This window comes from Abramis brama (genome assembly GCF_963993115.1).
Source record: "Abramis brama genome assembly, chromosome: 8".
NCBI classification, from domain to species: Eukaryota; Metazoa; Chordata; class Actinopteri; order Cypriniformes; family Leuciscidae; genus Abramis; species Abramis brama.
Window position 1 is genome coordinate 20,044,951 of NC_139970.1, and position 17,469 is coordinate 20,062,419.

At 39.2% G+C, this 17,469-nt stretch overlaps 1 protein-coding gene across 2 annotated transcripts; it reads left to right on the top strand.

Moving 5' to 3' along the window:
* The first annotated feature begins 1,347 nt into the window (after positions 1 to 1,347).
* mfsd9 (major facilitator superfamily domain containing 9) lies at positions 1,348 to 17,461 on the top strand. Of its 2 annotated transcripts, XR_014607368.1 has the most exons (7): positions 1,348 to 1,468; positions 2,327 to 2,414; positions 4,202 to 4,245; positions 8,293 to 8,422; positions 8,517 to 8,726; positions 11,106 to 15,255; positions 15,606 to 17,461. XR_014607368.1 is itself a non-coding variant. In XM_084121174.1 (6 exons), the coding sequence occupies exons 1-6, from the start codon at positions 1,385 to 1,387 to the stop codon at positions 11,957 to 11,959; spliced, it is 1,410 nt and encodes a 469-aa protein (XP_083977300.1). In that variant the 5' UTR covers positions 1,348 to 1,384; the 3' UTR covers positions 11,960 to 17,461. The 2 variants fall into 2 exon arrangements, 1 of the variants encoding a protein (XP_083977300.1); XM_084121174.1 differs by having other exon boundaries at positions 11,106 to 17,461.
* The last annotated feature ends 8 nt before the right edge of the window (positions 17,462 to 17,469 follow it).

A 17,469-nucleotide genomic window follows, 5' to 3' on the forward strand; every position in this document is an offset into this window, starting at 1 on the left:
CACTTTAATTTGATGGTCCCTTTTGAACATTCTTGCTACTACATATCAACTTATTCTAACCCTAACCCTACTAATACTCTGCTAACACTGTAATGAGAGTTAGTTGACATATGCAGTGTTAGGCTACTTATAGTCAACAGAATGTGTTAAAAGGACCATCAAAATAAAGTGAAACCTATAATTATATTTATATATTTTTTATGTGTGTGTGCACGTGTCTGTGTACACAGTGAATAAATATATGTGTGTGTGTGTGTGTGTGTGTATTCACACAGACATACATGGATAAATAATATATAAATATAATAATAATATATATGCACATATATTATGTAAACAACAACTTTTAAGTTAGATGCGCTTAATCGCAATTAATCAGTTTGACACCACTAATTATAAACTATAATAAAATGATAGAAACTAATAGTAAACTATGACATGGTTAGAAAAAGAAAAATATTGCTGTAGTGATTATGAGTGAACTGAATTTCAAGTGCCTCACGTGAGAAATCAATCAAATTACTCATTAAGCAATTTATTAAGTGATAAAAATAATAATTATTGTATTGTTGTACTTGGATTACTTACATTTTTGAAGCCATTCAATCGTAAAAAATAAAAGGAAAATTAAAGGAAACAAACAAACAAAATAAGCGAAAACAATATATAAAAGTAGACCTAAATAAGATTTTAACTTGTTTTGAGTTGATGTTGATATTAGGCAATAATTTACCTTCCAATTCATGTAATTTAATGACCCAAATGAAATGTTTTAAAGAGGAACAAACCATCCAACATCATAAAACATAATTTTAGCCAAATCATCAAACCCATTGATAATAACGTTACTCACTGATTGTTCACTTGATCTTTTTCGACCAAAATCACACCTGCTGCCTAACTTGCTTAGGAGGACCTATGATTTTTTTTTTTTTAAGAACAAACATTTTTACTTCTCTTCAGAAAAGAAAATGAGAAGTACATCAAATATTTCATAATAAATGTTTCACTTGAGATTGAGAAGATTATTATCAGGTATGTTTGATCGCAGTTCAAATAAAGCGCGTCACTGCTCGATGCCTTAGTTCACTGGACTGTACCATAAACATGAGATCCTGTACATGAAGTTAACCACCACTCAGCATTTCACCATGTGAAACACCCGCCCATTCGTACGCAACGAAATGAGTTACCTCTGTCTGAATTGCATAAACACAGTCAGCACAGAATATTCGTGATTTCCAGTAGGATATTAATCTGGTTACACATCGTGCTCCCCTTTTAAAGGGACAGATGGTCTGATCCTCGTGATGTCTCGTAAAGAGCAGCATAGCAACGCTGTCCATCGCTTCCGCATTGACTGCAGTTCTGTCAATGCGGGAGAATGAATAACTCAAAATGTGCCATTACCCAGAAACGACGGAGACCAAAACGCATCATACGATGTATATACGTGGTGGGATTCATGGTGAGTATCCTCTTTTGTATTTGCCGATGGTCAGAGCTCTTCTGTATGGCATTGATCGCAATGACTTCATTTTTAAGCTGCTGTCAATAAATTTGCATAGATCTGATGCCCCTGTTCTGATCCATATTCCCATACTGACATATTCTCAGTAGCTCGTGACATGACAAAGATTCCCATGTATTCATTTTTAACACTTAGATTAGAAGAATTTGCTAGAACTGTTGACATATAAGACTGTTGTTTACAAAGGCTCATTGATTTTACATAAGCAAGATATTCATCATTTAGTGGTCTGAAAACAATATTTTCACATTTCAGGATTTTACATAGTAGATGCTTTGGCAACTTATATGTTTGCATGTGCAGAAATCTTAATCTGTCTGTGGATTTTGGCAACTCCCATGAGAAAGAACACATTGTCTCTCCTCTTATTTCCCTCTCAGACACATTGAGTTCTTCCTGGTTTTAATTCATCCATAGTTTCTCTTAGATTAAAAGTTTTAGTTTTATAGAAAGTGCCGTGACACTGGATTGAGGTACGTTGTGACTTCAATGAAGTGCTTGGCTTGCCTGACTGCAGAACACTCACAAATCTACATAAACAAGTTCAACGGCAAAAGGCTTTCAGTATTGCCTTCAGGCTATTTAAGCCAACCGTTTGGTTATCCATATTCAAAATATCTTATTTTTTGTTCAGAATTAGAAATTCATACAGGATTGGAACAACTTGAGGTTGAGTAAATGATGACAAAATTTTTAATTTTGGGTTAACTATCCCTTTAAATACTAGAAATCTGTTTCTTGAGGTGTTTTTGCTTTGCTGACGTATAAATACATTTTATGTATGTGTGTTTTCAGGATCTCTTTGGGGTCAGTATGATTATCCCTTTGCTGAGTCATCATGTGAAGTTTCTGGGAGCAAGTCCTACAGTGGCTGGGATTGTAGGTAAGTCTCTGGTGTTGTTGTTAATGTCGGCATGTAAAGGAACTTGCGATCGTCTTTTCTGTCCTATCGTGATGTACTGTATATCTGAGTGAAACGGCTTATTATCGCAAGAAAAATGTTGGCAGGACTTTTTTTTCCAGCAGGAATTGATTGGATCATTGGATGGTTGTGGTTTGCTATTGCTGTGATGTCATGTAAGTGACCGGTTGATCACACCAGTAAACACATCATCAGAGAAGAGAAGAGATGTTGCTGCAAGCGGGAGGGGAAGATATTTTGATTAAAGATTATGTGGGCACATGAATTTAAAAAATAATAATGTGCACGGATACATCATTTACAATAAAAACTGCAATATTCTTTTAAATTTTTATTTCATGGTGACTTAAAATTCCATGGTGGCACTGAGTTTCAGTATTAGCAGCATATTTTACAAACTATTTTAGAAAATTGTTGCCTATCGTTATTAAAGCTACACTGTGTAGGATTTTCTCCCATCTAGCGGTGAAATTGTTTATGACTACCAACTGAATATTACTTTCTAGCCCCTCCCATTCCGAGGGCGTTTTAACTCCTACGGTGGCCGTATTATTTCAAATCTGCCGGCAGTCGCGAGTAATCTCCCCCTCGCATTCGTCACGGTGCCACTGAGTGTAAAAACGCGAAAGACGAAGCTTGAATTTCCAGGTTTGTCCCTCTTTGGCTAATGTATTTTCAAGATGGAGGCGCAACATGGCTGCCGCCATTCGAGCGACTCGCTTGTATGTATTCTAAATGGCAGATTCTACGCTCACGAGAATACTTGATTAGATGGTAGAAGTAATTACACATTAATGAGCACATATCATTTTGAAAGAACGAAGTGTTTTTTGCTAAGAAACTTAAAAATTACACAGTTTAGCTTTAAGTAGTATGAAAATTAGTTAAGACAGCTTCTTTTCTGCTGTGATCAAGAAAAAAGGCTCACATTTAGGACTCTAAAACGATCAAGGCTACAACTAAATAAATTTGCATAGATTTGAACAAAAATCTACCAAAATAATTGTAGGAATTTAAAATTGTGTGTGCGCGCGCGTGTAAATAGTTAGATTAATTTTCTGGCCAGTTTTATAGTTCATTATTCTAAATGTAGGCTGTTGCCAAACACTGTAGACCAACAGTCATACTGGTTTGCTTTCAAATGCTCTTAGAATTAGACTATCGATTTTATAAAATTCATTAAAGCAGTTTGCCACATCGATATTGGTATGTTTTTCAGGTCTTGCTGAATGAATATGTTCTCTAATCAGAATGTTGCAGCTGTAGGTCTGAATAGTGATTTTTGAGGGTGCACAAAATCAATTCAATTGATACAATTAGTGCAAATTAATTTTATTGTGTTTTTGTAAATGTATATGTCCAATTTAGTTTAATTCTGCACATCCTGTTCTCAATAGAGCCAATGTTAATTTACTTTTATTACTTTTTCAGTCAACAGATGACTTCATTGCTGGCGGATTGTAATTTTTAGGGCAAAGACAAGCAGGTCTTTGAAATCAGCAGTACATTGCCTGCGCCTCGTCTCTGATTAAAAGAGCTGCTTAAACATGGCCCATATAATGTCAGTGGAAATCACCAGCTCAAAAGATATTTTCACTGATTTCATTAAATTGTGATCACAAGGTCTCGTTGCCTCAACCGCTTGATTGTGAAACTAAAAATGTTCTTTTTTTTAGTGATTCATTTATTTAGTGATGTTTCCCTCTGCTGTCATGACAAATAAAAAAAGCTGTTTCCCATTGTTGCAGGATCTACCTATGGAGTATTACAACTCTTCTCTAGCACTGTTGTGGTAAGTAGTGTGTGTTTTTTTGTGTGTGTGTTTTTTTTAGTGAGCAGCTTTTGCTACAGTAATATGATAACTCTCAATTTAATAATTCATGTTTACTTCTTCCGATCTGTCTCCATAGAGTTTAAAGCACATATCACAGTAATTGTTTATTACAATCAACATTACACCTCAAACTGCATATTGCACCCACGTTTGGAGTGTGTTACTGTAAAATGAGTCATCATATTACCATTCACAAACACACGACACACACATATTTAAAGTGGTTAAAGCCTGAAGGTCACGGGGCTAGTTAAGAAGTGAATGAGATGTTTGTCTTCTCTTGGATGTTAAGCATAGAGATAGCAGACAGGAATAGTGAGCCTCTATGACATGCCTGTAGGCCAGAAACAGAGAGAACATAGTAAATCCAATTTAAGTTTTTATTGCATTATGCGTGTCTGTGTGTGTGTGTGTGTGTCTAATGAGTGCTGGTATGGAGATGCCTGCAGTGCTTGCCTGAGGCAAGCCTGAGCCGTTTCATTTGTGAGGTCCGATCTGTCTGCCTGTAGGCTATAAATTGTAGCTTTCTTTGGTGAAATGCTTTTCTTTAATAAACAACTAAGATTCTGACTCAAAGGTTCTGCAATGGTTCGCACTCTAAAAAAATAAACATAGCCAGAAGTTTATTTTTGGGGGGTCCCATCATATGGGATATATAGGCTAAATATATAGAAATATGTTCATATCTGGGGGTTTTCCGATTAAATTATGTTTAATTAGAATTAAATTAGAATAGATAATTGTCACCCATTGAAAATAACTAAATTTGTTTTGTTCAGTTTTTCATGCACAAATAAACAACATACACAACAGAACATGAAGATTTGCACATCGATACATCACGCACCTGCAGCGTTTCTGTGAATGGAGAAAAACTGAATACGATTAAGCCTCGCTGTCTCCTTGTGGAAAGGTGAAGTAGGCTCAGATGTACAGTGAGGAAAATAAGTATTTGAACACCCTGCTATTTTGCAAGTTCTCCCACTTGGAAATCATGGAGGGGTCTGAAATTGTCATCATAGGTGCATGTCCACTGTGAGAGACATAATCTAAAAAAAAAAAATCCAGAAATCACAATATATGATTTTTTAACTATTTATTTGTATGATACAGCTGCAAATAAGTATTTGAACACCTGTCTATCAGCTAGAATTCTGACCCTCAAAGACCTGTTAGTCTGCCTTTAAAATGTCCACCTCCACTCCATTTATTATCCTAAATTAGATGCACCTGTTTGAGGTCGTTAGCTGCATAAAGACACCTGTCCACCCCATACAATCAGTAAGAATCCAACAACTAACATGGCCAAGACCAAAGAGCTGTCCAAAGACACTAGAGACAAAATTGTACACCTCCACAAGGCTGGAAAGGGCTACGGGGAAATTGCCAAGCAGCTTGGTGAAAAAAGGTCCACTGTTGGAGCAATCATTAGAAAATGGAAGAAGCTAAACATGACTGTCAATCTCCCTCGGACTGGGGCTCCATGCAATATCTCACCTCGTGGGGTCTCAATGATCCTAAGAAAGGTGAGAAATCAGCCCAGAACTACACGGGAGGAGCTGGTCAATGACCTGAAAAGAGCTGGGACCACCGTTTCCAAGGTTACTGTTGGTAATACACTAAGACGCCATGGTTTGAAATCATGCATGGCACGGAAGGTTCCCCTGCTTAAACCAGCACATGTCAAGGCCCGTCTTAAGTTTGCCAATGACCATTTGGATGATCCAGAGGAGTCATGGGAGAAAGTCATGTGGTCAGATGAGACCAAAATAGAACTTTTTGGTCATAATTCCACTAAACGTGTTTGGAGGAAGAAGAATGATGAGTACCATCCCAAGAACACCATCCCTACTGTGAAGCATGGGGGTGGTAGCATCATGCTTTGGGGGTGTTTTTCTGCACATGGGACAGGGCGACTGCACTGTATTAAGGAGAGGATGACCGGGGCCATGTATTGCGAGATTTTGGGGAACAACCTCCTTCCCTCAGTTAGAGCATTGAAGATGGGTCGAGGCTGGGTCTTCCAACATGACAATGACCCGATGCACACAGCCAGGATAACCAAGGAGTGGCTCTGTAAGAAGCATATCAAGGTTCTGGCGTGGCCTAGCCAGTCTCCAGACCTAAACCCAATAGAGAATCTTTGGAGGGAGCTCAAACTCCGTGTTTCTCAGTGACAGCCCAGAAACCTGACTGATCTAGAGAAGATCTGTGTGGAGGAGTGGGCCAAAATCCCTCCTGCAGTGTGTGCAAACCTGGTGAAAAACTACAGGAAACGTTTGACCTCTGTAATTGCAAACAAAGGCTACTGTACCAAATATTAACATTGATTTTCTCAGGTGTTCAAATACTTATTTGCAGCTGTATCATACAAATAAATAGTTAAAAAATCATACATTGTTATTTCTGGATTTTTTTTTTTTAGATTATGTCTCTCACAGTTGACATGCACCTACGATGACAATTTCAGACCCCTCCATGATTTCTAAGTGGGAGAACTTGCAAAATAGCAGGCTGTTCAAATATTTATTTTCCTCACTGTAGATAGCACTTTTTCTCCTTCTCGCTCATCTTTCTGTGATTTCTTGAAAAAGTGTAATTTTTAAGCAAACTTTTTGCATCCGCCATTGTCACCGCATGTTAATGCGCGCAAAGAAAATGACAGTGTATAATCTACACACAACACGTTAATCAAACCAATACTTTTGAAAACAGCCATTGCATTTTACCATGCAGTTCAATTTATCAATTAGAGCAACAAATCAGCAATTCCTTAACCGGCCCCCTCGTGGCTACGCTACTGTCCTGAAGTCACTAGGGTATGTTAACAACAAAAAGAATCAGACCATGGGACTCAACATGTCAGTCATTTAAAATCTTTAGGTTTGACATGGAGGGCAGGGTTTTGGAGTGAGCTATTTTGCTAAGATTAGCTGTTTTGCTAGGATTAAGGAGGGTTAGCTGTTTAGCAAAACAGCTAGCATTACTTGCAGCATCTTTACATGGTCACATTCTACATAAGATTTTCACATTAGCTGCTACTACCCTAATTGTGGAAAAGAAGTACACTTTAACATACTTTTATAAAGGAGTATTTATAACTGAAGTAATATTTTAAAAGAATATAGGCCTACTTAAGTAACTGAATGTAATGTTTACTGATGCTTAATTGCATGTTAATTGCAATCAAATGAAAATGTATTCATATTAAATAATTAGCCGAACTTTAGAGTTGACCCACTTAAGTAGGAATTCATTAAGTTCATCTTTATATGTAATTTCATAATTCCTTCGAAAGTATTTGAAATGTTTGTGCCTACTGCCTAGCATAAAATATGAAATATGAATGCAACACAGACCAAAGGCATGTAAACGAACCAAAAACTGGACATGATGTCACAAGATGCGACCCTAAAATGGACAGAATGCTTACACATACCTGTTTTTTTTTTTTTTCGTCATAGTCGTGATGTTGCCCATCACAATTCGGTACAAAATCTCCATGCAGCAGGTCTTCGTTTGTGTGTGTGACGGAGGGATTCCTGGTGCTGTTTTGACTCCTTTACACATTTTATAAGCTCTTCACGAGTTCTCATCTGGTTAAAATACCATCACATGTAGGCTGCGCACATTCAGCAAGCACATTTATCCCAGCACACAGCATTGTTTTGGATGTTCGGTAAGTTCCGTTGCAAAATATACAATATAAAAGCAGACCAATCAGGTTGTGAACATATCCCTATACCCCTTAGGTGCGGTGTTAAAATGCCATTGTGGACCAGGACATGTGTTTTGTTTTTTTTGTGTGTTTTTTTGGTCTGGACCAAATGATCCAAGCGAACCGAACTACAAGTGTGGACACACCCTTAATAAAACCATGCTGAAATTTGATTAGCATTACAGTCTGCAATTCTGTGTTTATTTCTCCATGGAGACTAATAATTGAAAATGACTTTTTTTATATACAGGTATCTTTCATTGTATCTTATATTGTTTCGTCGGCAGGGAAGTTGGAGTGATGTGGTTGGGAGGCGCTATTCACTACTGACGTGCCTTTTGCTCAGTGCCTTTGGATATGGCCTGCTGGGTCTGTCCACTAGTATTGCGCTCTTTGTTCTGGCCAGGATACCAGTGGGTGAGTAGTGGAGAACTTTTGTTCATGTAGCAAATTAGGATGTGCATTATTGTTTCAAGTCACACATTAATGTGATTTCCTTTTCTGTCGATAGGGCTCTTTAAACACTCCCTGTCTATCTGCCGAGCGCTCCTGTCAGATCTTGTGTCGGAGAAAGAACGGCCTCTAGTGATGGGTCACTTTAATGCAGCCTCAAGTGTGGGATTCATCCTGGGACCAGTGGTGGGTGGATATCTCACTGAACATGAGGGGGGGTTTTACTTATCCTCATTCGTCTGTGCAGCCATTTTCTTTCTAAATGCAGGTGAGCAAGACTGACTGTAGTTACATGATTAAAGGAAGTAACTTATTCCTTAAAAGTACAGACAAGTATAGACAAGTCAATGTTTTATGAGATTGCTGTTGTTTTGTGATGCATTAGGGGACATTCAAGGACACTCAAGGACATTTGTCATTGTTTATTCACCTCATTCCAAAACAACATGACTTTCTTCCTCTGCACACAAATTGAAAAATGTTAAAGACTGTTTGCCATTCAATTGCAATGAATGTGGGCTGAAGCTTTCAAACTTCAAATAAGACACAAAAGGACCATGAAGAATTATAAAGGTGCTTCATATGTACAGTATATGAACTATATACCAAGTTTGAAGCCATATCATGAGATAAGTGATGTCTGAAGTCATTTTTCATGTATCTTTTTTTGAAGCTTGAAAGCTTCAGTCCCTATTTTTTACAGTCATTGCATGGAAAAGAGCAGCATTGGCATTCTGCTAAATGTCATATTTTTTGTTCCACTGAAGAAAGAAAGACATGAGTTTGGAATGACATGAGAATGAGTAAATGATTACAGAATTTATCAGAATTATTATTAATTATTATTATTATTACCTTATTAAAAAATAAGGTACACTTTAGCATACTTAAAAAAAATCTAATAATAATATACTAAAAATATTTAAAAAAATATATATAAAATAATAAAGGAAATAATATACTTTTAAAAATCATACTAAAAGGGTTCCCTAGTGAAAAATAATTATACTCAAATGTATTTGAAATACATTTATTTTATGCTAAATATACTACAAATGCATGTACATATTTATGTACTTAATATGAATATCCTGCAATTGTACTTTTTACTATTGTAAATTGTACTAAATTGGTATACTTAAAGTCTGCTAAATTGGAACAACTAATTTTGTACTCAATGCACTTTAGTTATCCAGAAATAGTACTGGGGTTCAACTAAAGATATACTTAAGTATATTTGATTGTGAACTATTGCAAGTATACTATAAATATCTTTCATTTAAAGACATTATACAGTGATCATACTATCTTTACTAATAGTGATATCAAAACACATTTTAGGCTTAATGTTAAGAAATGTGCATTGTGCAATAAAGAAGTACTCCAAATAAATTTTTATTAAAATATTTATATCAGTAAGTCTCAAGCGATATGTCAGTAATGTTAATGGATTTTTAGTATACTTAGTATGAAATTAATGTATTTTAAATATATTTTGGTATAGGTTTTTTCACTTGGGTTAGTTTACCCAAAAAATGAAATAATCCCATAATTTACTCACCCACAAGCCATCCTAGGAGTATATGACTTTCTTCTTTCTGTCTAACACAATCTGAGTTATATTAAAAAATAACCTGGCTCTTCCAAGCTTTATAATGGGAGTGAATAGTAACTGAGATTTTGAAGCCCAAAAAAGCATCAATCCATCATAAAAGTAATCAATACTGCTCCAGGGGGTAAATAAAGGCCTTCTGAAGGGAAGTGATGTGTTTTTGTAAGAAAAAAAAATCCATAATTTTAACTTTATAAACTGTCCGCGCGTTGCCAAGAGAGTTGAGTTCCGATGTATGACGTATGATATAAGAGTAGCGTAAGCTTAGGCGAGAGTAAACGCCTCTCGCGGTTCAAACAAATAGGGCTGGGCAACAAACTCAAGCTCCTCCGATATTTCTCTTTAAAAATTCTCGTTTAAGACTTCAAATTCGTGACCGGTATTTTGTTTTGCTCTATCATCTGCGCTTCCGCGTTCATCAATACGTCATGCATCGGGTCAGAGGTCACCCTTCGGCCGTAACTCGACTCGCGTACGAAAGATTCTAGTTTATAAAGTTTTTAATATGGATATTCTTCTTACAAAAACGCATCGCTTCACTTCAGAAGGCCTTTAGTTACCCCCTGGAGCAGTATGGATTACTTTTATGATGGATGGATGCACTTTTTTGGGCTTCAAAATCTCTATTGTGAAGTTTCTATTCACTCCCATTATAAAGCTTGGAAGAGCCAGGGCATTTTTTAATACAACTCTAATTGTGTTTGGCTGAAAGAAGAAAGTCATAAACACCTAGGATGGCTTGAGGGTGAGTAAATTATGGGATAATTTTCAGTTTTGGGTGAACTAACCCTTTAAGTGCGAATTGAATGTAATGTTTTCTGACACTTAATTCATGTTAATTGTAATTAAATTAAAATATATTATAGTTTGAATTTATATTAAATGCAGTTAGCTGAACTTTAGAGTGCTTTTTTGACCCACTTTTAACACATTTAATACAATTTAGTACATTTCTTTTTCACAAGTGTTCCCTTCAGATGTCTGCTACAAAGCAACATAAACTACAGTTTACTTATCCAGATATTTTCTTCTCAGGTTTGGTCTGGATGTTACCGTGGAGCGAGACACTAAATCACCGTATAGATGCAAATGCTAATAGTAAAACCAAAACCAGCAAAACCTATGATGGGTTAAAGAACTCAGTCCAGCAGAACTGCTTAGACAAAAACTACATTCGGCATCCTGATGCACCTGCAGTCCATAGTCGAGCAAATGGAGGATGGGGCTGGAGGGACATGTCTATCTTCCAGTCTGCCTGGAGACAGCTGACCTCAGTGTGGATGCGGATCTGCATGGTGGCATCCTCGGATATGTGGGACGTGTTCTTGGTGCGGCTTCTAATGGCTGTATCTATAATGCTGTACTACAGCAACTTCTCCTTAGCCATGGAGGAACGTTTTCAGCTCAAACCAAAGATGACAGGATATTTGATCAGCTACAGCAGTATGTTGGGAGCCCTTGCTGGCTGCTTGGTGGGACCCGTAACACACCTCTATGGCAACAACATGTCTGCTTTATTGTTGCACTCTACAGCGCTCACCTGCACGTTGATCTTCCTGTATGCCACGGCACCCAATGTCTGGCAGGTCCTGCTGACCTCCACGTTCTTTGCAATCTCTACCACTATCGGCCGCACTTGCATCACCGACTTGGAGCTGCAGCGCGGGGGAGCCCAAGCTAGCGGGACGTTAATCGGAGCGGGACAGTCAGTCACAGCTGTGGGACGGGTCCTCGCACCACTGCTGTCTGGTCTGGCTCAAGAATTCAGCCCCTGTGGACCTCCTAGTTTGGGGGTCGTGCTGGGTCTGCTAGCTGTGGGCTTGCTACTCGTGAGGACTCCTAAGTGGGACAGTAAGACAAAGGTTAAAGACAAGAGTCCCAAACAATGAGGTGTAAACCACTTAAAGTGAAGGAAAGATAAAGGACTGTGATGGCAGCTGTCTTTTTTTCCTCTCAGGTAATGTGATTGTGGGAGTTTGGATCTGTATACCAGCTATAGAATGTCAGGATGTCAATGTGAGAGACGGCAGTCAGTAAGGCTGTGCCGCCATGCTGAAAGAGAGCAACTGCCTGTACAAATGCAGACTGACAGAGTTTGATGCAAAGTCTAATAAGATGAATGTTTATGTCAGAACATTTTGCTGTTAAATGGTCCAACACCAATGGCAAAACTAGTTTGAAATATGTCGGATACGTATGTAACACTGGTTCCCCGAATAGGGAACGAGACGCTGCTATAGCCGTCTCTATGGGAACACATTCGGTGTGATGAATGTCTGAAGCCTTAACACCATCATGCCATTTATTGGCCAGTAGTGCTTAGCACCGCCAAAGAAATACGTCACATATGCTTCATATCAGCATGATATGCACCATTTCATCAGATTTCTATGACAAAGGAAGCAATTATCGAAAGGTATGGGAAAAGCCGGCATCGCAGCATCTTGTTCCCTATTCAGGGAACCAATGTTACATAAGTAAACGAGACGTTCCCTTTCATAGGTTCACTTCAATGCTGCGATAGCTGTCGCTATGGGAACGATATACCATAACGCCTTCCCATACCTGAAGATAGCTGGAAGACCGAGAAAAGATTCTGCATGGTGGAATGAGCACGCACACCTAGAGGAAAAGCCATGCCATGCGCCTCATAGGTCGCAGAGATAACCTTGATCACCCAATGAGACATCCTCTGTTTGGTGACAGCAGCTCCTTTGTTTTTACCGCAAAAACAGTTGGTCAGATCTATGCCACTAGACTGTGCGGTTGACATAGATCTTCAATGCCCTCACTGGGCAAAGCCAAGAGGTTGTACATCACTCCCAGTCCCCGAATCAGGAGGGGAAAAAGCCTCCAAGACCACCTGCTTAAGCAAAATACGACACAACCGTAGGAATGTACCTCGGCCTAGGTCTAGGATAGAGTCACCAAAAAGAACCATCTTAAGGGTCAAAAACTTATCTGACATCGACTCCAATGGCTCAAATGGATGGCCTGCTAGACCCTCCAGGACGGTAGATAGATAAATCCCAAGAAGGAATTTGTGCAGGGCGGAAAGGCCTAAGCCGTTTCAACACTTGCAGAAAACGGGAAACCAGGGGGTGACGTCCAACAGAAACACCTCCCATGGGCACATGCTCAGCAGATCTCTGTATCTCTGTATTTCTGTATTTCTGTAATTTGTCTAGGGACTACGGATGTAAATTAGCCCTGTGGCTATAATCCGGCATGTTTACGTCTGTTTTTGTTGTTTCAATGCAGATGTTCATTAATGTGCATTGTCCCTATCAAATAAATAAATAAATAAATAAAATAAGATATAGCTGCCACATAAAGTGGAAGGGGCTGTCCCCGCCAAAAAAAAACAACTCTGCAGGAAATGCAGTATTGAACCTACAGGGCAATGAACTAGGTCCAGGTCACGCTGCCTGCACCAAGAGGCAAAAAACTTCCACTTAAAAGCATTCAGGCGCCTCGTAGAGGGGGCCCTAGAGTCATAAATAGCGTCTGCAATCTCAGCCGAGAGACCAGAACACATTAACGTGCTCTGCTCAGGGGCCACACCCATAGTTTCCATAAATTGGGACGGGGGTGCCAAATCATTCCCTGGGCCTGAGTCAGCAGGTTGGGCCTGAGGGGAACCTCCCAAAGAGGGCCAACTAGCAGACTGACCAGATCTGAGAACCATATCTGAGCGGGCCAGAACGGGGCCACCATTAACAGATGTCTCACTTGTACTCAGATGTCCGACCGTACTCTGAGCAGAACCGCTGAGAGCAGTCAGATCTGCGGGAAGGCATAAAGTCTGGTCCTGGGCCACTCCTGAGCAAGAGCATCCACTCCCAGTGGCAACAGAGGAGACAGGGAGAAGTCATGCACGAAGCAAACAAATCCACTTCCGCTCGGGCGAACCTCTGCCATATGAAGCTCACCACTTGCTGGTGAGGACACGCCTCACCAGCTTGCACAGGGGACGAGAACATAGTCCTCCTAGGCTATTCAGGTACAAGACCACAGTCATGTTGACAGTCCTGACCAGTATGTGACAACCCCTCAAATGGGTTAAGAACCGTTTGAGTGCCAGAAACACAGCCAGCATCTCCAAACAATTTATGTGTCACAATGCGCCTCTTTCCAAACTCCAAAAGTCAGGCGGCCCTGATAGCCTGCCTCCGAGTCTGTGAGAGATGTGTCTGTCGTGATAGTTTTGTGACGACAAAACGTCCCTAGCTGGACTCATCTGAGCCTCTGCGCTTAATAACGACTCAGCATAGAGGCTGGCAGTGAGGCGAGATCTCTTGGCTCTCAATCTACCACTGCAATGATCTCGTGGCCCAACTGAACTACAGGGGACACTGCTGCCATAAGACCCATCAGTGTGCGGCATAACCCTACATGGACTAAACGCCCTGTACAGATTTGTAATGACTGAACACTTGCGGGAGACCACCGTGCCCGCATTGTGCGAGAATCCAAGTCCAAAAGTAATCCTAGACTCCTCAGTGATTGAGTAAAAAATCTCAATGTGCTACTTCTGAACCTTGTGATTGAGCTAATATCAGCCAATCTTCCAGATAATTCAAAATTCAGACACCCTGGGGCCACAACGGGGCCAGAGTCATGTCATGTCCATACACTTTGTGAATGTTCGAGGAGCCAAAGCCAGTCCGAACTGAAGGGTATTTGTTAGAAGTGACAGCATTTCTTGTCTAAAGGTCAAGATCTCCCAGAGAGCATCATTCTGGGAAAAATCCTGCCGAAACGGGTGGTCACCATAGAAGCTAGATGGTGTAACCATATAACAGACTGATCCTCCCACATGAAGCCCCAAGACACCTGAGTGGCGGGAAAAAAACTCCAAAAGCTAAGGCATGGAGAATAGTCAAAATCGGTCCGAAATGCAACAGGCGGCATAACAGGCTGACAGAGAAGCAAATACACTTAGAGGTTGCCATTGGAAATTATTCTTAAGCGCAAACACATTCACACAAATGCTCCAGCTCAACGCAACAGTGGAGATGACAAGAACAGAGTAATTAGTCATGCAAATCACTTTTGGTAGCATGAAGCGCCAAACATTTATAGTGCAAGATAATGTATGCTGTAGGACATAAATGCAACCAGTCATGTGAAGCGAGTCGATCACATGATGTGAGGCTGACCATGGTGAGCACTAAAATAGCTTGCCATATGAAAATTACTCTTACACGTGAACTCATTCACACAATTGTTCAGCTCAATGCATTTTCAGTTGGGCTGACAAGAATAGAGTAATTAGTCATGCAAAATAGTGTTGGTAGCATGAAGCGCCAAAAAACATTTCCAAATCGCCGCTATCAGGCATGAGAAAATAGAGAGAGAGAGAGAGAGAGAGAGAGAGAGGAAGCCTGCAGCCACTATGGCATTAGTGTTAAAACGGCTTGCCATAGGAAATTACTCTTAATACTGGTGATACATGAACCCGTCCACTCATTTGTTCCAGCTTAAAGAAGCAGCGGAGCTGAAAGAAATAGTACAAGCTCCTCAGAGTCCGAGGCCGCTGTAGAGTATGCGTCATCTGGTCTGCAGCCAAAAGAATCGATTTACGAGCTTCCAGAGCGGGAATCGGATTTTAATAAACCAACAGATTCATAAAGCGCTCCTCTGTTGAAAGCATGTGATCTGGGGAGAGAGAGAGAGAAAGTGAAATTCTGTTCACTCACTCTCCATGCGCTCGGGCTCATCGCCGTCATCTTGCAGCGCCTCGGCAACCGCAGAGCTGGAACAGCGGGGGTTGAACGAACATCTTTCTTTCCTCAGAAAGAAAGCGAGCCTAGAGCGCAACACTTACAAACACAGGTTATCACAGAGACAACAATCAGATAGGCCGTTATAAGCTCCACTCACCTGTCATCATTAGCCTGTGATGAACCTGTCGCAATGTGTCCATACACTTTCGGAAACTCATCGTGTCCGCCTGAGAGGAGTAATATACTGCTCTAAAATAGTAGGCTTAGAACACGAGAATCTCTTTCCGACAGGCAACAGAAAATTCTCTTCCTGAAGGAAACGAAAGCTGATGAAATGGCACGTAGCATATTGATATGAAGTATTCGTGACGGATTTCTCCGGGCAGTGCTTAGCGCTACTGGCCAATTTATGGCGTGATGGTATAAGGGCTTCAGATATTCGTCACACCAAAGGTGTTCCCATAGCGACGGCTATCGCAGCATTGAAGTGAACCTGTATGGGGAACCAAGGATATTCTATTTCAAAACATCAGAAGTGGGACATTCATCGTTGAAAAACTTTTATCCGGGTTCCCTGGCCAAATTTCACACTAAAAGTCAGATAAACATATGAAAGGTAAGGCTTATATGCTTCCAAGAAATCCATTTAGCATTTTAGGAGGGATAAACTTTACTACATGATTGAGTTTTACCTCACTGTGGCATTGATACTCGTTTAACCACTATTTATCATTGGTGTACTTCAGAATACGCACTTCCTTCTGTAGTTCTCCAAAGGCTAGCAATAATGTTTTCCATAAAACTATACAAAAATACTAAACAATAGATCACATACACTACTGTTCAAAAGTCTGGGGTCAGTAAGATGTTTTTGTTTGTTTGTTTGCTGTTTAATAATATTGTTCAGTAAGGATGCATTATATTGATCAAAAGTGACAGTGAAGATATTTTAAAAAAGATTTCATAAATGCAATATTAAAAATAGAAAAGTTATTTTAAATATCTTGTAATGATATTTCACACTATTACTGTTTTTACTACATGTTTGATCAAATAAATGCAGCCATGGTGAGCATAAGAGACTTCTTTCAAAAACATTCAAAAATTGTATCAACCCCAAACTTTTGAACGGTAGTGCATGTGTGGGAAATGTTTTTGTTTTTGTTTCGATTTTTAGCATCATCTGAATATATGTTTTACAATTATTACTTTCAATTTAATGTCAGGAATTGTGTTCACACCTGAGCATAATAGCACTTTTTTTTTTGTCTAAGAACATAATGTTTTATTTTCCAACAAATGAAATAAAAGTAGCCTGAGCCTACACAAAATTCCACTTTCATGGATCAATAAATTGTTTCATTTCACATATTTATATTTATTTGTGCCTAAATAATGTAATTAACTTAAATCCAGTTAAATCTCATAAATAGCAATATTTTAGTTCCAAAAACTAATGTTCAATTCAGTGAATTACAAAAAATAATAATAAAAAAATGACAATGTACTCAATTTAAATGCACATGAAGCATACAGTATGAGATTTTAAGACCTATATTTCACAATTTCTGATGGCTTTAGTGTCGTAGAAAGCTTTTATGTAAATTATCACATAGGAATATTTTATGATTGTGTTTAACATGGAGTAAATTCTTCCCTTTCTCTCTAGT